The sequence below is a fragment of the Heloderma suspectum genome, chromosome 2, assembly GCF_057233095.1.
Source record: "Heloderma suspectum isolate Gila_16-S chromosome 2, 16-S_ref, whole genome shotgun sequence".
NCBI lineage: Eukaryota > Metazoa > Chordata > Lepidosauria > Squamata > Helodermatidae > Heloderma > Heloderma suspectum.
In genome coordinates, this window is record NC_139459.1 from 51819316 (window position 1) to 51843735 (window position 24420).

Genomic DNA, 24420 nt, shown 5'->3' on the forward strand with positions numbered 1-24420 from the left:
GGTCCCAAGCTGTTTAGGGCTTTAAAGTTCCACACCAACACTTTGAAATGGGTAAAAAGCCAGTGCACTGATGAAGTACTGGCAAAACATAATCATTGCCTAGTCTCAGTAGCCTACCATCTGTATTTTGAATGAACTGACGTTTCAGAACCATATTCAAAGGTAGTCTTATGTACAACACAATAATCCAACTGGGGGGTTGTCAGAATGAAGATAATGGTCAGCAGGTTATCTGTGTCCATATAGGGGTCACTGTTGGTGTATCAACCTAAGCTGATAAAAGGCCACCTATGCCTCAAGTGACAATGATAGCTCCAGGTGCACCCCCAAACTGTGCACCTAACCTTTCAGAGGGAGTGCAACCCCTTCCAGAATAGGTTGAGCATCACTTAGCTGTGCAGACAAACCACCAACTAACAGTTCCTATGTCTTATCTGGATTGAGTTTCAGTTTGTTGGCCCTCATCCAGCCCATTACCCTGGTCAGGCACCGATTCCGGACATCCACTGCCTCACCTGAGCTAGATGAAAAGTAGAGTGAAAGCTGTGTGTCATCTGCATATTGATGGCACCTCAGCCCACGTCCCTGGATAATCTGCCCCAGCAGTTTCATGTAGATACTGAATAGCATGGGGGATAAAATTGAGCCCTGCAAAACCCTGTGACATAACTGCCACGCCACAGAGCAATAATTCCCCAACACCACCTTCTGGAAATGGCCATCCAAGTAGGACTGGAACCACTGTAAAACAGTGCTCCTAATTCCTAACCCAGCTAGCCGATCAAATCAACAGGATCACTCTCCCACTGTCTGTCTCAGCAAATATCATCCCACAGGGCAACCAAGGCAGTTTCTGTCCCAAAACCAGGCCTAAAGATCTAGAAAATCAGTTTTATCCAAGAATGCTGGAGTTGATTGGCAACTGCTTGAGCACTTTGCCCCCAAAGGAGATATTAGCAACTATCCTCTAGTTGTCCTCTATTTCTGAGTCCAGGTTAGGTTTCTTCAGGAGTGGTCTTGTTGCTGCCTCGTTCAAAGAGGCTGGTATCACTCCCTCTCTTGAGGAGGAATTCATAACCTTCTGGACCTAACCAGTATTCCCCTCCATACTGGATGTAACAAGCCAAGATTGGCAAGATTTGATCATACAAGTGGCCAGTCAGATCCAACCAAGCACCTTGTGCCTCAACAACTGAAACTCATCCAATACAGCTGGACCTCATAGTGCTCTGGTTACCTCAGTTAATGGGACTTCACTAACTGTGGAGTCTAGGTCATGTCACATATGGGAAAATGTACCTTTGAATTGTCTTGTAAATTTATCATAGTGTGCCACCGAGGGTATGACCAATTTCCTTCTAGGGTCAGTTTGTAATAACTCCTTCAGCACTTGAAACAGCTTGCTGGGCAACACCATGAAGATGCAATGGAGAAGGAAAAGAACTCCTTCTTTGCCACTCCCACCATCACAGAATAGGCTCGATAATGGGCTCTAACCCATGTCCAGTTGCATTCAGCACAACCCTTTCTCCACTTGCGTTCCAACTGATGTTCATCTTGCTTTATCGCCCTCAGCGCCGAGGTATACCAAGAAACTAATTTGGCTTGGCCAAGTGGGAGAGGGCACTTGGGTGCAATCATATCAACTGTCCAAGTCAACTCTGTGTCCCATAGGGGATTTACCCTAGCCTTTATTAGGGGGTTTGTTTAACAGCTTCTCCATATTTTTTTTACCCAGACTACCTGAACAGATGGTTTAACTTTGCTGGGTGGGATATTTATCGAATACATCATCATCCCCCCACTGGTAAGCTCTGTCCTGAAGAATTCTCTTCTAACTTTGAACCTTTTCCCTAATGACATAGCTAAATGTGTGAAAAATCCAAGTTTCTCAGTCCTCCAAATAAGCCAAAGGCTTTCTTACTGTGATTAACATAACCAGAATACCTTAGGATTTTTATTGCGATGCGATGAAAGGGCATGACTCTAGCAGTCAGCAAAAATTAGCTCGTAAGCGTGGTTCCTCTGGGGAACTTATTTTCAAAATACTTTTTTTGCTTTATGGTATTTGCTTCCCCGTGCCTGGTTCAGAATAAAGGGGTGAGCAGTGTCTTCCATGTTTTTTCTCTGTTTACAAGAAGCCTACATAATTTAAGGTTAAAGGTTCTTTTGCTCTCTCTGAGGTTCATCACATTTTTAATACATCCCAAATCCTTTTTCTTCAAATATCCTTTCAAAGTACTTGATATTTCCCTTTCCTCTGAAAGTGCTGGCAATAGCTACTCTCACTGGTGTCCAGGGTCTGTCTCACTGCAGCATATCCACAGTGATTTAGATGTCAGTGACTTGTAGTAATGAAGACATATCAGCATCATTGATTTATCTGAGCGCCTCTTAATTTGGTTTACATCTGCACATTCTGGTGTAACCTTATTTGAGCCTTCAGGGCAACCCTCTACTAACAACAGCATTCTTTTATTACAGTGACCTGAAATAGTCTAGCTTCCTCAGTATCTTTTTTTTTTCTAATATAAGTACCAAATTTGACATGAGCTGACTTTTCACTCCCTTCTGGCATCAGACCATCAAGTGCTGCTAGAGGCATCTTGTTTTGGATATTAGTATATCTCTTTGCTTTTGCTCTAAAATATTCTATTTAACACAGCTAACTTGCAGTAATTATTGGTCAACTGAATGCTTTGCCTGTATAAGGGTTCTGCTGGCAGTAGGTACACTGTCATAGATTCCCTGTGCCAGTGTGTATTCAGGCTCTGCTGGCACAATAGGTCTTAGGGGTGATCCTGGGTTTAGTTAATGTGTGTGCGAGAGTGATGTGAGGTGGAAAATTCTCTGCTGCTATATTTTCCACAGAAAAAAGTATTTTAAAAAATGCATTGTTTCATAAAATGCATTCAATTTGACAATGCCAGTCAAATGGTAGCTTAAAATTGTAATTCATGTGATGATCCCCTGAAAAATGTGTACTTTACAATAAATAATAAAAGTATTGTGCTAAAATTAGTGTGATAGCAGTTTTCAGTGCCTTAATTTCTTAAATTGTTTTAAACTATATAGTTAAGTATATGCTGTTAAATAGTCATCTTAAGATATTTACAAGTTTTCCAATAAAAATATTTTCCAACTAAAGCTTTGAATTTGTTTGGCTATAACATTTCAGCCACATTAATTATTAATAATTATTATCAAAATTATTGATCCCCCTCTCCCAGTAAAATATTTCAGTTCTACTTTTGGCTGTTGGGAAAACTTTGAAGATACTTATGCAGCATGTGCGAAATAAGATGCTGGACTGGATACACCTCTGGCCTGATCCAGGAGGGCTCGTCTTATGTTGTTTATCTCTTTAAAAAGTTAAAGCAGATTTCAGTTTATTTCAGATTTAAATTTGTCTGGAAAACCCATATCATTGCGGAGGAGTATGTGAGTAAGACAACTGAGACCACTGGGGAAAGAAATTACTTGATCTTGGATGTCTCTGCTTTTTGGCACTGAAATTTTCCTAACCTTGTGCCTTAATGCTGCAGTGAGCTGAATTTTTGGCCATTATGTTTTTCTGTGTTCCAGGACAAGCTGATATTAATGACTCAAATTCCACATGGTAGCAGAGTTCCAGGTGTTGCATTCTGCTAAATGAGAGATCATTCACTGGACTGATCAGTTTCCTTTCACTCCCCCCACCCCGTCCCATGTACAGTGCTCATGTTTTGTCTTTCCACTTTCACTGTAAAGGCTGTTTGTCTGGAGATGATACAAGCAGATATTCTTACAGTGTAAGAGCTCACCTGACTGGTGAGTCGCTCAGACTGAGAAGCCAGGCCAATCAGCAGCAGTGGTTGTACCTGCTGAGCCAGTAGCTGCAGTACCACTTTTTCATCTGAGTGGTGGCACTGAAATGCAGCAGAAAGCACCAGGAGGTGTGCCTAGCAGGACCCCTGTTCCCCCACTACTGCCGCTGCTGCTTCTTCCTGCCACACTCAGCTCAACAGCAAGGAAGCAGGAAGTTGGCAGACTTCCTGCTTCCTTGCTCCTGAGGTGAGCATGGCGATAGGAAAAAGCAGGGATAGGCGGAGGAGGAGGAAGTGGTGGCAGCAGGGCAAGCAAACAGTTTAGTATCCTCTGTCCTGGAATGACCCTGCCCATTCAGGCTGGCTATTGGATCCTCATGTACAGGAAGTACTATAACAGGGTTTCCTGTTCCAGTTGCTTGAGCAACAAAGTGTTCCCATGTTCTAACAAGTTCCTGTATCTTTTGGTTGACCTTTGGTCCTGACTTCTAATTAGCAAGAGGCAAGGAAGAGCAATGTTGTTTGGCCCGATTTGCTCTTTGGTCTTGACTCCTGGCTTGTCTATGACACCTGGTTCCCAGCTCCTGGTTTGCCATAGACTTCTGCACACACAACCCAGCTCTGGCAGTTTGCCAGGCATAGGATGTCAGAATAGCTACAGTGGTGTGAGCTGAATAAGTTCATGCTACTCAACTGCTTCCAGTTGTGATACCTTCAGGCTCTAAGTTGTGACATTCATTTCACTTTCTATTACATATTCTGCTCTTAACTGTGAGGAATGCAAGAGTAAAAAAGCGAGTATGTTGAGAACTGAGGAAGGAAACAAAATATGGGTATGTTTAGTTAATCCCCCCTGCCCCCAAATCACTGCTCCATTTGCAGCTGGCAAATTTGGGGACAGGATTTTCATAGTTCAAGTATTACTGCCAGAATTGTAACAGAACTGGTTGATAGTTAAGAAGTTACATTTGTAATTTTTTATAATGTAAAGCACTTAGTTCTTTTGCAGCACTGTGTACATCCTATGAATAGCACAATTACATCACTTCACAGTGCAATATCCAATGGACTGAAATGAGGGATACATTTTAGTTAATATGTAAGTTCAACTATTTGCAAATCAACAGATCATTTTGTTTCAGTAGAGCTATAATGATATGTAAAGCCTAGTGCAGATGTAACATTGCCTACTTCACTCTCCATCTTGCACAGATATTTCATGCCTCCTCTTTCAGTTTCTGAGCTAGCTATGATTAATGTTATGTCTGGACTCAGTTGATTAGTGATGAATGAAAATACTCCCTCCGCCAAATTCACTGCCCCATTTGCAGCTGGCAAATTTGGGGATAGGCTTTTGGCAGTTTGGGGGGCTCTTGAGCATTGTATTAGCAGGAGATGAAGACTCCTTTTTTTCCTTAAAAAAAACTTCTTTGTAGTGTCCAGCATTAAAACTTCTTTGTTAGCGCCAAACCATAGTTGTATGATTTGAGTTAACTGTTACCATTAATAATCCATCTGTAGTACTAACCATAGGTAACTGAAACTGAGGGGTCATTGCCTACATGAGAGTGAAAGACAGAGAAGTGTGCAAGCCCATGATGAGCTCTCAGTTGCTTAATTATGGTTAGTTGAATTGGGCAGGATTACATCTGCACAAAGTTCAAATCATTGCTTTGCTTGTCTGTGATTATCAAACACATTCTGTTCCATTTTTCAGAGTATAATAAAATCACTTATCTGTGATATATGCAGTAATTATTCTAACACTGAAGATTGGCAAGGAGTAGACTGAAAGAATAAAGCTCTTTAATAAAAGTCTAATCAGTTGTTTAAATACCTGAAATCCAGATTTCCAGCCCTAATCGATGTGAGTTAAACCATTTTAATTTTCTAAAGGACTGGAAAGGTTTGGCCTGCTACCAAAACAAGTTATTTAACAAGCAATAGCAATTAAATAATGTGGTAAATAACTTGGTTTGAGCCGAACTCTGTTTCTTTTTAAAAATAGTACTTATTTCAACAAGTTTTTATTCTTTTATCCTTTCTACTGTTCACCACTCCAGAATCTTTGGATGTGGATACAGTACACAGATATTGTAAATTCATAAATAATAAAATGAATAAAGTAGTGTATGCTATAAATGCAAACTATTTCTTCTCATGCACCAGGGGAGAGGTTAGTTTGGTTGACAGATATTGTGGATCACTCTGAAGACTATCTTGCATCCTCTGAAGAAAATTGCAGGGTGTCTTGTTGATCTGGAATATGCTTCATCCAAATTTATTAAGGTTATTTGTGTTTCCCTGATCCATTTTAGGACATGTTTTATGCAATATCAGTTACATGTGATGGGGAGGAATTTCTTACGTAATTCTTCCCTCTGAGTGAGGCAACTACATAATGGAGTTACAATTGTTGTATCTGCTGGACACTTATGTTTCTTCCTTTCTGCTGCTTTATTAAAGTCCTCATGCAATGCAGACATGTGCTTCCTAGATCCCTGTGCTGGCCTCATCTATATACATGCAGCTGTTGGCAATTCACCAGTTATAACTAGATTCAGCTTCAGAGTTGCCGATACTGGCATTGAGAGAGCAGCTTAGAGAAGTCCATCATGCTTAACTTGCTTTCAGATTCAGGATTGATAGTTATGCACGTATGATTATAAAAAGAGTGGAAAATATGATCTGTTGCTTGGCTTTGCAGCAAACTGCATAAATGTAGACACCAATTCTTATGAATCTTTGTTAAAAGAAGGCCTTTCATTGAAACTTCATTTATTTCTGTTCCTGTTCTAAAAGAAATACACTTAATTTGTTATGCAGAAAAAACCTGCTAGGAAATATAAACCAGTACTGATTGCTAGTAACTTTGTCCTGTTTATACTTAATGTTTGCAGTCTTCACAAAAAGTTGGATTTAAGGAAATCCTCATTCCACTAAGAGAATGATGAATGTAATAGCTGGAATTGAAATTGTCTCAGAAGAATCTATTCTAAACCAGCTATGCACACAGTAAATATGTTCAGTCGGAGTCCAAGATCCAGTATCCTCTTGGATATGCTGCAGTACAACTTTTCATATCATAGATGTGTATGATAATCTGTACTGCTTCAACTTAAAAATGTTCTCCTGCACTGGTCAGCAGGCAGCCAAGTATCCAGGGAGCTGAAATGTGATCCCAGTAGATTGGGATCAGATTTTGATTGAACACTGACTGGGAAGACTCAAAGAAGGGTCAATGTGGAGGCAGTTAACGACAGGCCAATATCTGAGCCAGCAGACCCTCTTAGTAGACAAAGAGGATCAGGGAAGCAGAATAGAGAGGCAGGCTGACAGGCAGAAACACCTCTAGCAAAACTAGGGAACTGCACAACCAGTGCCAAAATCATCTTGTTGCCCAGGCAAAGATTAATTGTGAGGCAGGAGCCTTTATGGCCAGGCCGGGAGGATACAGTGGACTGTTTAGGGGTAGAACCATGCTGAGACCTGAGAATACAATGTTCTTTTTCCTACACTCTCTATTACTGTAGTTAGATGTAAGAGATAGTGTCCAGGTTCAAATGATCACAGGGGAAAAAGACGCCAATGTGGCTGCTCCTCCTGCCCTTGTGTGTGCTGCACGTGCACCCTTTGTTTACATAATTACCCATGCTGCAGCAGGTTGGCATGTCATCTAAACCTGGTGTGTGGTGGGGAGTAACTTCATGTCCACCCTACAATCCATGACTTGCAGTAGGGGTTGTAGGGTGAGTATGAAGTCACTCCCGCTGCACCGTGTTTGGACAATATGCCAACCTGCGCTGCAGCATGGGTTATGTAAACGACGGGTGCACAAGTCGTGCAGATGGGGAGAAGCCACGGTGGCTTCTTTTCCCCCCACGATAGTCCGAAAACCCTCAAAGGTAGATTATCTGTGAGCTCATAGTTCACGTTCCAGTTAATCCTGACACTACTGGAATGAAACATATAAACAAAACCACCTGGTTGTGTAAATGGTTCATTTATTACATATATACAATGTCTACTGAAATATACAGAATCATTGAGAAATATGATTACTAGGACTTTTAATAAAGAAATTGCAAGACCAATATACTTTAAAACATTTTCAAAAATCTGCCAGGAAAGCTTAAAATCATTAATTGGAAAATTGACAAGGGCATTTTCCTCACCCGTAATGGCTTCTTAAATCTGCATCAGCTTATCAAAGGAAGCATTAATTAGAAGAGTAATTGCATAATCAGCTGTCCACTGCTTCCTGTCCAATACCTTCTGTTAAGGAAACTGCTAAATGAATGTAAGATAATTTTTTGCAACTAATTAAAGCCTTTCTGTGTCAGGTCACCCTCAAGCAGCTTAGTTTACGTTATACGCTCCCAGTTGACTGCATATTTCAGAGCTCATACTTAAAGAATAGGTCGTGGCTAAATTTTCCATGGAATCCTTTAAAACATCATACCAGTTGATTCATGGTGCATGCCCGTGTCTAGTGTATGATATGGTTGCATCACCCCAGCGCACCCCTAAAGCTAGAGCAAGGCTGTCATTCTCATGTTTTCAAATTGAAGCTTGAGTGCTATAAGAACATTTTGGAAAGTCATTGTAATTTTGAAATAGGTAAGGTAAGCTAAATATCCTTGATGTTTTGCAGGGATGTTCTTGTAACTGTACAATTATTAATGCATTGGGTTATTTGGAAAGTGTTTTGGTGATGGAGGATGGTGGCATTGCTGATCAGTGGGTTGCTACAGACCCCATTTAAGTTACTTGTCCAGTCCACTATTTGCTTTAGTGCAGATTCTCATTGCTGGCTGGCTGTGCAGTGGTGGTGTGCACTGCAGATTGTCATAGCGTGTGCAGCCCAACAATTTAAACTCACATTTTTATCTCTCTACTTGCAGTTGTGTTTAGTCAGTTTTTCACTCAGTTTAATCTGTGCTTCAATTCTTATTTCTCTAAATGCCTAGAAGTATTATTAGTCTCTTTGATTAAAACAGTCCCTGCTTGAGTTCTTCATCTGTAGATTAGCATGCTACTCTTTTATATAGCTCCTTTGTAAGTTCTCTTCATTGGTTTCCTCTCTCTTGCCATTTAACTTTTAAGCTTCTTGTACTTACTTGCAAATGCCTCCATGGTTTTACTCCTCTGTATTTAACTTCTTATTTTTCTATGTGTTCCTCTTTGGACCCTTCACTCTTCAGGTGCTAATCATCTAGGTCTGTAGTCTCCAATATGGTCTCTGAGGGCACCGATGTACCTTCCATAGTGTCTGTTAGGTTCCCTGCCCCTCCTGCTTTTTATTTTTAAATATTTTAAATTAAATTAAGTGGGAAGCTGGCATGCTCCGAAGCAAAGTGTCAGCTTCCAGCACCATCTTTATTTCCAAAAATGTGTCTGGGTGCTACGTCTCTCAGCCTCAGCAGTTTCTCATCTGTGAAAGAAAAATGTGAGTTCGAACAAGTGGTTTTGTGTTTTGGAGTTCAGTTTATTGGACAATCCAGGCAAGACAGAGGTACTATTAATGAGTGGTTTGTCTGCCCAGCTAAGTGATGTTCAACCTGTTCTCGAAGGGGTTGCACTCTCCATAAAGGATCAGGTTCATAGTTGGAGGGTGCTCTTGGATCCAGAACTGTCACTCAAGGCACAATGGCGCAGTGCACCTTTTATCAGCTTAGGCTAATATACCAACTATGCCCTTATTTGGACAGAGATAGCCTAACTACAGTTATCCATGCTCTGATCTCTCGTTTGGATTATGACAATTTGTTATATGTGGGGTTGCCTTTGAAATTGGTCCGGAAACTTCAGCCAAAATAGGGGAGTAAGACTGTGAGAAGGGACTGGCCAAGGTGGTCATACTATGTCAGTACTTTTCCATCTGCACTGTCTGCCAGTCCATGTCTGAGCCTGATTGAAAGTCCAAGCATTGGACCCAGCACAATCCCTAATCCATTCCTAGTCTTGGCATGCAGGATACCATTGTGGAGTGATTTCAGCGTTATGAACAGCATACTCTAATTACGGGAGAGGCAAGCTTTTGTATGGTGGATGGAGAAGCTCAATTTCAGAGCCATAAAAACTTCAACCTGGCCCTGGTTGCTAGTTTTTTTCTCCAACTAGGTTTGTCACAGCTTCACCGTTCCAGCTAGAACAATTTTTTAGTGCTTAATTTCAGTTGGGGATCACACATATTTCACTTGTTTTTGGTCACAGGAATCTTTATTTCCCATAGCATGTGTTAAGTATATTTTGCTTACTTTGTGCTTGCTGGCAAAAAAAGTGCCGCTTAGCATTTGATTCGATAAGATTCAATTTTATGGCTGCCCATCAGATATTTTCTGGACATCTTACAGGTGTAGGAAAACAAAATACAATGTTTAAAATGAACAAAATACCATAATAAAAAACAAACATGGCAAAATCTATCTCCCTTCAACTGAGTAAGCACACTCAACTCCCTAAAATAAAGGATTAGGTTTAATGCTGGTCAGAAGGTGAAGATCCTAAGCAGACTTCCTAATTCCACCCATGTTACAAACCTAAGCAAGAGGCTTTTATCACAATGTTATGAGGATGAATTAAGTGACAAAATGTTGTTATCTGTTCTGAGCCTTGAATCAGGCTATTAATCAAACTAACTAAATAAGAGTGCAATTAAAGTCATTCTTCTAAATATGTCAATGCTGCTGGCCTTAGCTGAAGAAAAAACATTGTAACATCTAAAATTTAAAGACTGAGCTATGAAACTACTCAGGAATCGAATCTGTTAGTTACAAAGTGATTCCATCAAACTGCATTGAGGAAAGGGCACACTCTAAACATAAATTTGATTTTAAACATTTCACGGATGAAACAGGCCTTAGTCTTGATTTGTTTACAAGTAGTGAAATAAGACAAGGAGAGCTTCTGATATTGTGGTTTTCTTTTAGTTCTTTTTATAAGAGCAGAGCAAGGTTGAAAATACTTATTTTTTCCAGTTTACGAGATGACAGAATTCGAATAGAGAGAATGGAAAACAAGCATTTTGAGTACAGCAGTGCTTTCCAGCTTATCACAGATTTCTATGGCAGTCACGCACTTGATGGCACAGGTATCTAATTCAGAAAAGTCCTTGAGATTTGTCTGATTATCTGTTATATGTATTAAAGATTACTTAATTATTTTGTAAAGTGGATTTCAGTGTCATATTGTTAGTTTTGCATAATTTAAAAAAGTAAATATTCAGAGACAATGCTTGTTAAGATGTTGTAGTGTCTATAGAAATTCTTTTGTTTTATTTACTGTAGTGTGTAAGTAGCAGAAAGAGGCTATGTCATCATTATTTCCTGATGGCCAGTAGAAACTTGCCTTCAGTTACAAATGACTCAGATGAAAACTTAAAGGATAATTCAGGAATAATTTGCACTATTAAATCGAATAGCGTGTTGGGCCCCATTTACTTTTGAGAAAAACAGCAACATAAGCACTGTAGAATACTTGATTAGGATCATTTTAGTGGGCAGGCCATTTCCTAGTTGACTGTGAAATCCTATACATGTCTACTCAGAAGTTACCAGAACTGAGTTCAGTGAAGCTTACTCCGAGGTAAGTTTGCATAAAATTACATCCTTAGGCTCTTTCTTGCAACCAGTTCTTCAAGCAACAAGTGCTTAGTTACTCGTGTTGGATGTAGACAGTTTCCCTTAAAGAGATAGAGATGATGATAATTGCACCTCAACCATGAAGTGATATACAATAGCAACATTTTATGAGAGTATCATTTTCCCCAGGCTATTCTTTCCCCTGCAGCAATGCTGTTCTTCTGCTTACACAGCACTGTATATAAAACTACCCACATCCATTAGATGTGAGAAGAAAATTGCACTAGTGAATCTGGGCTAATGCAAGTGTAGAAAACAATTATTCTAGATAAGCTCATAGAGCAAGCTTGTTCTAGACCAGGGTTCAGGAATCTTCTTCTCCCCACCTCCCTACACACACAGGCTGAGGGAAAGTGGCCAGGGACCTCATTCCGGCATTGGGTGGGATTATAAAAAAGATGGGCTGTGACAAACGTGTACATAAACACACATGCTCCCGTCCCCATCTCTTACGCACAAACTCACTTTCTCACACACACATACAGACCCGACACATTTGGCTACTCTGCTGCATTGTGGGAAGGGACTCCCCTCCTCACTGTGCAGAACAGGAATGCTGAAAGTAGAATCTAGATACACATGTCAGTAAATTAAATATGCTAAATTTGATAATACCCCTTAGCAAGTCAGGCAACACAATTTGTTCCTGTTTTCCACTGGTAAAAAGTCTCTTTCTTAAGCTATTTCAACAAATTTACGGTGCAATCCAATATGTATCTACTTGGAAGTAATTCCCATTGAGTTCTATGGGTGAACTCACATGTAAATGGGTAAAGGATTTCAGTCTTAAAGTATTAATGTAAATTGCAGAAACTTTATGATTATTGATTCTTTCCTGTGAACTACATATAAGTTGTTTGTATGTGTTGCTACGTATAAGTTGCTGGAGGAGCTGTCTTGGCTGTACTGTGAAAATGTATATGGTAGCAAAAGAAATATTTGCTGTAGTGGTGATTAGGATGCTAATTTGGAGAGCTGGCTAAAATATAGTGGAAGAAGACTAGTAACTCCTACAAGCTGAATTTTATATGATGCTGCAGTACAAGCTGCTGGAATACAACCAAACAAATTACAGTTGTATTTTTCAGGTTCGCAAACATTGTCCATGATTTTAAACTTGGATAAGCAAGTGTTCTGCTCTTTGGCTGGTGTAATCATGTATCTTAAAGAATTTAATTTAGAAAAGATACTCTACAACCCTAGGTAAGTAATTTTAATTTCAGAAAACGAATCCTGAAGAAATAATATCATGGTGATATTTTTGCATACTTAGCAAGTTCCCTTTCACAAAATTAATGCGCTGTGCTTGTGATACTGAGTTGTTGTAAACCAGTGTTTTATAACTATTTTAATTAAAGCTTAAAAAAGGGAAAACAATAACAATACGAAACTATATGGTTCCATTTAGTGTTACTAGTAGTTCACACAGGTTGTGCAATAACCAGATGTAATTAAAAACAAATTAACTGGAGAACTGCTATGGGAAGGAGATATTAATTTCTAAAAAATCCTTTCTGTTCTATCAAATCACCACTTTTGTTCTACTTTGTGGGCCAGAACAATGGTTATAATTGGGTGTTTTTGTCATATTCATCTAAGATGTGCCATATTTCACTCTCTAGTTAGAATTTGAAGAAAACATTTAATAATGAATATTGTGCAAATTAATCCTTGAATAACTTGGTTCCTTCTGTGATTCACTCAAGACTATAGAATTTATAAACTTGCAATTTGTTCAGGAATATAATCTGAAATAATTCATTTGTTAACAGAATATGGAAGCCAAAAATGTTGAAATGCAAAAATAAATTAAGCTTTCAAAAGAAGATCTAAATTTTGACATTGTGTCAAGCCTAACAATGAGTTGATAAGAGTTTACTGATAATGGTTAACATAGAACAGGCAAAGAACTATTGTGATCCAGCAAAGGTTTTACAGATAAGTAAATACACTGTACACTGTGTAGTTAAGATAAATATACTTGTACACTGTGCATGTTTTGTGGGGACAGGACTGGTGCTTCTGATATTTCTGTGACACCCGTTCATAAAATATTTGGCTTTTTACAGAATTGCACTTGTTTGCTATTTGTGTAAATAGTTGATCTCAAAGTACATTCTTCAGCTTTCAACTTGTATTTTAAATATGTCCAAATCGGACATGTTTTTGAAAAGTGTCTCAGATTGTTTGGAATTTGTATAATGGGGATTTCTCCTAACTCTCAGATATTGGTAACAGTCCTGTCATTGATTGAATAAGATACTCAAGTAGGTGGAGGAACAAAACTGTTGTTTATTTTTATTTATTTTATTTATTATTAAATTTATTAATCACCCATCTGGCTGGTCACCCAGCCACTCTGGGCGATGTACAACATACAATAAAACAGGTTAAAACAATAAAATTCTACAATAAAAACATTTCTAAAATACCCTAACCCACCTCAAATGCCTGCCTGAACAACCACGTTTTTAATGCATGACGGAAGCTCATTAAAGAGGGGGCATGGTGGAGTTCCCTAGGGAGGGAGTTCCACAGAGTGGGGGCCACCACAGAAAAGGCCCTCTCCCTTGTCCCCACCAGTCTAGCTGTCCTGGCTGATGGCACAGAGAGAAGGCCATCCGAGGCTGATCTTGTTAAGCGGCCTGTCTGGTGCTGCTGGAGGCGCTCCTTAAGATAGGCTGGGCTGGAACCATATAGGGTTTTAAAGGTCAAAACCAACACCTTGAATTTGGCCCGGAAAACAACTGGTAACCAGTGCTATTACAGTAACTATTACAGTTCTCAAGAAAATGTATTTTAAAGTTTGTCTAGCAACAGATGAGACTGAAAACACACCTTCCATTGGCTGACAGGATTAACATCAAAGTTTTGCTTCCCCAGCTAATGCTGATCAATCACAGCTATTTTACTGGTTTTTCACTCTCTTTTGCCTTTTTGATAGCTCTGCTGTTGCCTGTCAGGCCCTTAAGGTGAACAGGTTGAAAGAAGAAGGGAGGAAGATGGGGATCCTTCCTCCAGCCACTAATACTGAGCTGGACTTTAACTGTGTCTCTTGGCTTTCCTAATCAATCTGCTGTCACATTTTGTAGTTCACAGAAATCTTATTAATTTACTTACTTACAGCATTTTATCCCACTCTTCAGCCAAAAAAGCTCCCAGAACAGCTTAAAAAGATTAATAACAAGACAGTCCCTGTCCTCAGACTTACAATCTAAAAGACGTGACACAACAGGAAAAAGGATTGGGAGGGAGGAGGAAAAAAGCAAAACTCAAGGCACCTGTTCCTTGTTTCCAGGTTCTTATAGCTGTTCTTTCTGGCAGGGAAGGGTAAAAAAGTGCCCTGCAGCTGTTCCTTCTCTGGCTGATGTATGTGGCCAGGTTGGCCTGTCCCTTGCTATGATGTTCTTCCTGGGAGGCAGGGGGTGCAGCCTCCCAGTGGCCCTTGGTTCTCTTGCCGATGGATGAAGCCAGGGTCTGCAGGTCCAGGGAAATATCAGTTGGAGCTGTGTGCTCCTTCTGGCAAGGAGGTATGAAGCAAATTCCCCACAGCTATTCCCTCTCTGGCTGTTGTGTGGGGCCAGGTTAGCCTCTCCCTTGCTGTGGTGTTCTTCCTGGGAGGCAAGGGGTGCAGCCTCCTACAACTGAAGTACAGTACTGGGCTGCTGGACAGGGAAAATGATTACTGTATTTAAATCAAAGAAATTTTCCCAGAGAGCTTCAGCTATTGGGCAGTATAGAAATGGGAGGGAGGGAGGGAGGAGAGGCCATGGAAGTTGTTTGGTCTGATGTCTTGATAGTTTTTCATTTGCAAAGGGAAACCCCCTGGATCTGGGGACAAAGGTGATACAAGAAGTGCAGAAGGGCTGTCTATTTACTGTGGGGTAGAAGAGCAAGTCAGTGGACTGAAGCTCTTTTCCTTGGCTCAACCCAAGTGGATGGGGGAGAAAAAATCCTCCCTTAGGGCTCTTCAGTTGTGGACCAAAATCGGTACTAGACAGGCAGTGCTTCAGTATCAATAGCGATTCCCTCCCCTGCCCCCCAAAGGAAGAGATCATCTGCCTGGAATGCCTGTTATTTAATCTTAAGTGAGGGACCCAGCTAAAGCTATTGGAGATGAAGGGAAGGGACTTGAATGGGTTCCACACCCCATCCAACAGACCACCAAAACCTAGAGTACTTCGAGACTATGACATGTCTAAAACACCATCAGGCCTTGTGAACCCTGTTTTTTATCCTTCCAGTTTGTTGTCATGTATTGCCCTGGCACAAAGCATGGTAAAGCAGATACATTATCTCAAAAAGATGAACTCTGCTCTACTGAAGAGGATGTGGACTCTGCCCCCAGGTCCAGAGAGCCCTGCTAACTCATTTGTATGCCAGCCAAAGCCTGCAAGCTTAGCAGCAGTCTCCAGCTCATCTGATCTCCATCTAAATAACAGCTGTGTATTCCTCAGTTCACTTTATTTATTCATTCATTTGTTCAAAGTCTTTTTACCTTGTTCTTCAGCTGAAAAAAACAGCAGCTTATAGATCAATTAAAAAAACAAGACAGTCCATCCCTTAGGCTTATAATCTAAAAGACACAACACAAATAAAGGGGAAGAAAGAGGGAAGAAGAAAAAAGCAAACAGGCACCAGTTGTTAAAGTTACCGTTTTTATAACAACATGCTGGAACCAGCAGACCATACACCAGCAAAGGTGCTTGCTTTCCACACTTTCTTCTTCGTGGTCTCTGTGCATCACACATATGAGCTCTGCACCTGCGCAGAGCCTCTATTTGGGAAACTTCCATAGCTGAGGAATGCTGTTTTTGGCAGGAACCTTCTTTCATTGTCCCACTGCGCATGTCTGAGTGGGTTCCCATAGATCTCAGTTCCTTTTCGACCACCATTATGGCTGCCTCTTTGGAAACTTCGTCCGTTTTGTTAGGACTTTAAGGCTGAGTTTTTCTCCTCTTCATCTTTTGTCTTTAGTCTTTGCTCATGGTTCTCTTGTTATCTATCTATTTATCTATCTATCTATCTATCTATCTATCTATCTATCTATCTATCTATCAGGTTAGAATAGTAATTAGTTGTTTTTTCTTCTCATCTTGTAGGTGTATGGCATTGAAGGCCCCCTTCAGAAAGTGCGTCCACTGCAGCAGCAAGTTGCCACTGTTGTTCTTTGTCTTGGGAAGGCTCACATCGTGGAGTCTTGCCACCATTGTCAGTCATTCTCTAAGCAAGCCTGTAAAAATCATTCTGATAGACTTAAGGCGATTTTATGGCAAAAAGCTCTACAAGCGGTGGACACCCAGAAGCTTCGGTCTAAATCTGGTGCCTCAAGAGCTAAGGAGATGGCGATTTCTGATTTCGCCTCTCCTCGATCTTCGGCAGAAGTGGAGAGAGCAGACCCACCTACTCCTGGACATTTGCTAGCAGTTTCGGTGACTAAGAAACTTGCCAAAAAGGCTAAGCGTGCTAAGCCGGTGACAAAGGCTATGCCTAAGAAAAAGAGGGAATGAAGGTTAAGAAAACCCCACCAAAATCATTGGAACTGGAGATCCCTCCTCTTCCACCTCTTTTAAATTCACCAATACTGACCTTGCCTTCAGTACTGACTGCCACCATACCGTTGGACCCTCCATCTATGGTTTCGAAGGGGGGGATTAGAGAACTCTCCCCGTTTGGCATCGACTTGAAAACAATGCAGTGATTACTATAAGCCAACATGGATTTGTCAAGAACAAATCCTGCCAGCGTAATCTGATCTCATTTTTTGATCAGGTAACCTCCCTTGTGGACTGGGAATGCTGTGGACATAATATACCTCGACTTCAGCAAAGCTTTCGACAAAGTGCCCCATGATATCCTGATGAGCCAACTAGCTCAAAGTGGGCTGGATGAAACAACTATCAGGTGGATCCACAGTTGGCTACAGAATCGGACTCAGAGAGTGCTTATGAATGGGATCTTCTCAAACTGGAATGGGGTACCACAGGGCTCAGTCCTGGGCCCGGTGCTCTTCAACATTTTGATTAATGACTTGGATGAAGAGGTGCAGGGAATGCTGATCAGATTTGCAGATGACACAAAATTGGGCGGGATAGCTAATACGCTGGAAGTCAGAAACAAAATTCAAAGTGATCTTGATAGGCTGGAATGCAGGGCAGAAAACAGCAGAATGAAATTTAATAGGGATAAATGCCAAGTTCTGCACCTAGGAAAAAGCAACCAAATGCACAGTTACAAGATGGGGGATACTTGGCTCAACAATACTACAAGCGAGAAGGATCATGGAATTGTTGTAGATCACAAGCTGAATATGAGCCAACAATGTGATGTGGCTGCAAACAAGGCAAATGCTCTTTTGGGCTGCATTAATAGAAGCATAGCTTCCAAATCCCGGGAAGTACTAGTTCCCTTCTACTCAACACTGGTTAGGCCTAATCTCGAGTACTGTGTCCTGTTCTGGGCACCACACTTTAAGAAGGATGCAGACAAACTGGAGAGGGTTCGGAGGAGGGCAGCAAAGATGATCAGGGGACTGGAAGCAAAGCCCTCTGAGGAGAAACCGAATGAACTGGGCATGTGTAGCCTTGAGAAGAGAAGACCGAGGGGAGATATGATAGCGCTCTTCAAGTACTTGAAAGGTTGTCACAGAGAAGAAGGCCAGGATCTCTTCTCGATCATCCCAGAGTGCAGGACATGGAATAATGGGCTCAAGTTACAAGAAGCCAGATTCCGGATGAACATCAGGCAAAATCTCCTGACTGTTAGAGCAATACGACAATGGAACCAATGACCTAGGGAGGGAGTGGTGCCACACTGGAGGCATTCAAGATGAAGCTAGACAGCCATCTGTCAGGGATGCTTTGACGTAGATTCCTGCATTGAGCAGGGGGTTGGACTCAATGGTCTTATAGGCCCCTTCCAACCCTACTATTCTATGACTCAGTCTCAGCCCTCGGATCCAGCGTTCTCAATCTCCAGAAACACAATCCCGTGGCTGAGGATTGCAACCCTGCCAGTACAGAAGACCACAAGGGTCTATAGTTCATGGAGATTCTTCCTCTTGGTTTCAGTCACCCCTCCATTGTTATGACAATGACTACCGCAAGCAGATCTCCCTCTCCTCATTAGGAGGGGGACCGATACTCAGGATGGCCCATGCCTCCTCCAAGGTCGTACCAATGCGATGACTGGTCTCTTAGAAGGGGTTACGATCTATACTATGATCGTACAAGATATTTAGGGGCAACTTTGCCTTGATACACATCACGGCCATCAGCTTCAGTTTCATGCCCACTGGACACGGATATTTTCCTGCAGCCACCACTGATGACCCTGCGCTCGACTTCTTTGCAAGTGGCTAGAGATATTACATATCGGGGCCTGCCAGATCACTTACCAGCTCCACCTGTACAGGAGCAAAGTGAGCAAGTAAGGACTGCCAATCACAATGAACGGTCTCAAGGTTCAGTGGAGGATTACCAGTCAGATTCTTCATCTTATTCCTCCATTCCGCCATCTATTTTGCCTCCTGATGATGTTGTAGGTACATGAGGTAAAACTTATCCTTCGGAAGATGCGAGACATTGTTCAGAACAAGTCTTATGAATGGCGCAACTGTTAGGAATAGATGTTCAGCAGCCAACAGAAAAGGTACAGGACTCTGTTTTTGACGTGGTATATTCTGAATCTTTGGTACCAGTGGCGATCCCATTCCTGCCGACCCTTCTTCAATCAGTGAAACAGACATGGTCTGTCCCGTCTTCTGTGGTGCCTCCTTCAAAAAGATTGGAGTCAATGTATAAGGTACAAGAAAAGAATGCTGCATTCCTTTTCTCGCATCCATGCCCCAATTCAATAACAGTGAAGTCAGCTCAGGGTCAGTCTCAACAAACTCATGTATCTCTGGTGGATAAAGAAGGCCGAAGGCTTGACCTCATGGGATGAAGATTTTATTCATTGGTGGCGTTGGGACTCCGTGTTGCAAACTACCAAGTCACGATGTCCCGTTATCAGTCATTTTTGTGGGAAAAGGTGGCTTTCCTATGTGCCTACCTGTTGGAAGATCAAAGAGAATTAGCCAGAATGTTCCAACCTGAAGCAGTCCAACTTTCACACCAACAAACCAATACCTCATGGATTGCAATGCGAAGTTGATGATGGGCTCAGTTGCTCTAAGGCGTCACACGTGGCTCTGGTCCACAGGATTAACATCTGAAGCTCATTCTAGAATTGAAGACTTACTGCTGAACAGAGAAGGTCTATTTCATTCTAAGATGGATGACCAAATGGATTCCGTAGAAAAGGCCAGAATGACGGCAAAAAAGATTGGGACTTTGGCAGCCTCAACAACAACAACAACTATACCAACCTTGTCGTTGGTTCAGACATCAGCCTTCGTATTTTCAGGAACAAGTGGCAGACCATACCTCTTGGTACCAGCTGCAACAGCAGAGGAAGCAATACTCCACTGCTAGATTTCGTACCAACCACCTTAAGCCTGACAACTCATCTAAGTGGCATCGTTGACTCTGCCCTCACTCAAATCGGTCCCTCTCCAGCAGTTTCATGATCATCTTTCTCTGTTCCTCCCTACTTGGTGTGCGATAACCTCGGATCACTGGGTGTTAGCTATTGTTTATCGCGGATACAAGACTGAATTCAACATTCTTCCCCCAGTGGGAAGTGTGTAAGTGACCCCACCGTCAGTACCATTATATCTAGAAATGGAGTCCCTTCTCTGGAAAGGGGCCATCCAGCACATTTCTTCCAAGGAGCAGAACAGGACTTTTTTCTCCCGTTACTTCACAGTTCCAAAGCGGGACGGTAGACTTCGTTATATTCTGTATCTGTGGAAGTTAAATGAGTTTATCACACCCAAGAAATTTAGGACGACGACACTTTCAATAATTCTTCCCCTCCTTTGAAAAGGCGTCTGGTTCATGGCAGCGGACCTCAAATATGCTTACTTCCACATAGCAGTTGAAGAGTCCTACCGGAGTTTCCTTTGTTTTGCCATAGGGTCGGAGATGTTTCATTTCCGCCTGCTACCGTTCAGCCTTACAAGATGATACCGAGAGTATTTACAAAATGCGTGGCCGTTGTCTGCACATATCTCCGGTTCAAGAACATTGAAGTTTACCCGTATTTAGACAACTGGCTCCTGCTCGACAATTCCAAAGAGGCCATGGATCATTCAGTCTTTTTTGTTCACAGTCTTCTCGACGCTCTAGGACTCTGCCTCAACGAGGAGAAATCCAGCTTATCCCCTACTCAGACTATAAAATTCATAAGTGTGCTCTTGGATGCTACTACTGGCCATGCTTATCTCCCTCAGGACCATGTAATTCAACTGGCAGTTCAATTGGCAAGCACTCTGTACCAAAAAAGGCAGCTTTCCACATACGACATCCAGCATCTATTAGGACATAGCAAAGACCAGTTGTTTGTTGATCGCTCCGTGGTGGCCGAGATAAGCGTGGTTTACCATCCTGTCAGGCATGGTGAAGGGCAGTTACATTAATCTTCCACTCATCAGAGGTCTGATCTCCCAGGATTGGGGGAGAATTTGGCACCTGGACATGCACACATTGAAGCTGATGGTGTGGAGGATTCATCCCTTGGATTGAGATGGTCCTCTTCAACAAGTATTGGATGTGGCAAGGTGTCTCGCTACCCACCACTCTTACAATAGTAAATGGGCAACTTTCAGGAAGTTTGCGGAATCTGTTTCTCCCCATGTCGTGTTTGGTTACAGAAGTTTCGTTGTTCCTTCACCACTTGTTTCGGAAGGGCCTTAAATATTTGTCCATTAGAGTTTATGCAGAGGCAATATCAGTCCTGAGGGGAGAAATACAAGGCTCTTTGGCGTCTACCCATCCTCTCACCAAGCTATTCTTGTGTGGAATACGAAATCTGGTTCCCTCTGTGAGATGGATAGTGCCAGACTGGGACCTTTCCTCGGTGTTATAGGCTTTGAAATCAAAACCATTTGAACAAATGGCTACTATTGACATTAGTATGCTTTCTTGGAAAGTGGTTTTCTGGTAGCCATCACCTCAGCGAGGAGGGCATGTGACTTGTGTGCTCTTCGTATCAACAGTCCATTTACTGTGTTTTGTAAGGACAAGGTTGTTCTTTGTCCTGACATTTCTTTCCTTCTGAAGGTGGCATCAGAATTTCATATAATCAGCCAGTGATTATTCCAGCCTGTTCCTCGTCACCTATCTCAGAGTGTTCGCAAGGCGCTAGCTTTTTACAAAGCTTGAACTGGATCTTTTCAAAAATCGCAAAGATTATTTGTCTGCTATGGCAGACCCAATAAGGGCTTACCTGTATCATCCCAAAGACTGGCTGCTTGGATAACAAAGATTATAAAATTAGCATACCAGCTTATGGGTCAAGATACTCTGTCTCAGATTTGAGCTCACTCGACGAGAGCGATGTCAATGTCTACAGCATTCAGTAGAGGGCTGCACACAACCCTCCCACCATCCCCTTTTTGGTGTCAGTATCTTTTTGGTATTGATACCAAGGATTTTTTCTTCAGATCTGAGACTATATGTAGTCTCAAGGAACTGAGGAGATTGGCGGGAACCCACTCGGACATGCACAGTAGGATGGTGGGGGAGGGTTCCCGCCAAAAACAGCATTCCTCAGCTATGGAGGTTTCCCCATATGTGTGAATGCACAGATGACCACTTGAAGAACTACAGTTACAGGTAAGCAACCTGCCCTTCTACCTGACAAACCTGATCCTTAAAGGTGTGGAGAAACTCTCCTCCATTGCTGGTATAAGGAGAAGTATTGTCATGAACTGCTGGGGCTCTCACTGGGAACTTTCAGATCTGCGTGTAACTCCCCCATGTGCCATTGGTCTGTGTATTGCAGTATCTGCCCAGGCAGTTTAATATCCTTGGGCCCTGGACTGCCCCTGCTCCTTCAGATTGGCTGTTGTTTCCTCCTAGATGGGAAGGACTATAAGAGGATTTCCTGTTCCAGTTAACTTTGCTTGAGCAACAAGGTCTTCCTGAGCTCTGTTATATTTATTTATCCTTTGGTTTGTCCGTTGGCTTTGTCCCACAGCTCCTGGTTTCCAGCTCACCTTAGACTGCTGTCTATGTTCCAGCATGAGAGTGGTTTAGGATTAATTCATTATCAGCAATTCTTCATGAAGCAGATCAGAGTAATACTATAACTGCTCTGACAGACTACTTAATATCACTTGGAGAATTAAATTCAAGAAACACATATGGATGAGTCTTAGGCATGAAATCTGCCTTGAGGTAGAATCCTGCATAATGAAAGAAGTCACTATTTCAGTAGAATTGTTGTGAACTTAAACATGAGCTTGTTTTAAGAAGGATAAACATTGCTAGTTGGTCTTAAGCTATCTTTTTCATATCAGTAAAATAGTTTGCATGTTTCCTAGATGCTATTTATCCTGCATATTTAATGTGTTTTTCCAGCAACATACTATGCTGTTATTGTTTAAGTTTCTAGCATAACAGTAACTACTTTGTGTCCTTACTATAGCTGGATTTTTTTTTTCCTTCAGTAATTTTAAGAAGTTATCAAGTGAAGCTGAATACATGACACTTACTGGGACTACACTGAAGAGTCTTGAAATCTTACAGAATCAAGTAAGAAAATATGCTTCATCCTGTGCATTTGTTTGCTAGATTAATATTCCCAGAGAATGTAAATTGTTTATCTAAACCTCTTGGGCCACTACATAAAATGCACTCTGTTTGCTTTTGATTAAGTACAATTTCAACATCCTAGAAGCTGGTAATAAGTTTAAAAATACATAGGGCCTGATTAGTCACCCCTGGTGCACACGAAGAGCGATGTGAGTGAGCAAGAGGGAGTAGGAGAAAAAGGATATTGGTGTTTAGTAAAGTATTAATGTATTTATTTGATTTATACCCTGCCTTTCCACTGTAAAAACAGCACTCAAGATGGTGTACAAAAATAGTTTAAATAGATTAAAATAAAACACATTAATATTCAATAAAAACATAACAATTACAAACTAAAAACAGCACCGAAACCACAAACCCAAACCCATTTACAGGCCAAATCTTTCTTGAATAAAGCGGTCTTTGCCTGTGATCAGAAGGATAGCAGAGAGGGAGTGAACCTAGCCTTCCTTGGGAGGGAGTTCCACAGCCTGGGAATGGCCACCGAAAAGGCCCTCTCTGGCATTGCTACCAAATGTGCCTCTGATGGTGGTGGTCTTGAAAGAGGGCCTCTCCAGAAGATCGTAAGACCAGGCAGGCTCATATGGGAGAAGGCGGTCTTTCGGAAGTGGGTCTCACCATACATTTTTGAGCTAAGTGAGTCAAAGCCAGACTGTAGTGAAGTTTATTAATTTCTGGCCCACTATACACATTGGGCAATATCCTATATTGCTGCTGCACCTCCATGCACTCTTTTGCTCTAGCAAAGGTGCTAGCACAACGGGAACTAGCAGTTCCTGAAACAACCCCCAAAATGAGCAAAAATGCTCATTTCCAGAATGGGACAAGTCAGGGGAGCTTCGTCCTGCCCTGTTCTGGAAATGATGTTGCTGCTTGTTTCCGGTTATTTCAGAAACTGCTAGTTCCTGTTGTGCTAGTGGTCTGCCTGCTCCTCCCCAGCGCTTGCCGCAGAAATGTTGCTGCCTCCTTCAGGGAACTTAGTAGGATTGTGAAAGGCATCTCCCTCCTTTGCCAGCATGTCCACCACATCAGAGAGTTCCTCAGGAATGTCAGTGTCTACCTAACCTATAGAACTAGGGCCAAAATGATGTTGCAGGGAGGTCGGGGACGGGTAGATGGAAATTGATGTGTCACTGCCTGTACAACTAAGTTGTAACAAAACATACTAAGAGGCACCAGCTACAGTAAATGAAACTTCTATATGAAAGATCAGGAAGTGAATGAATGGGTTGGAAAAGAAAAGGGCTGAGAGGTTGGAATAAAGATTGTTTG

General features: G+C 41.7%; 1 protein-coding gene across 3 annotated transcripts in view; it reads left to right on the top strand.

Annotated features, from left to right (window-relative positions):
- MSH3 (mutS homolog 3) overlaps window positions 1-24420 on the top strand; it is a 121006-nt gene that overhangs the window by 27048 nt on the left and 69538 nt on the right. For all 3 annotated transcript variants that reach the window (XM_084833565.1, XM_084833563.1, XM_084833564.1), the window contains 3 exons: window positions 10787-10899; window positions 12538-12652; window positions 23004-23088. In XM_084833565.1, coding sequence (XP_084689691.1) covers window positions 10787-10899; window positions 12538-12652; window positions 23004-23088 — 313 coding nt within the window. The remainder of the gene's footprint in view (window positions 1-10786; window positions 10900-12537; window positions 12653-23003; window positions 23089-24420) is intronic.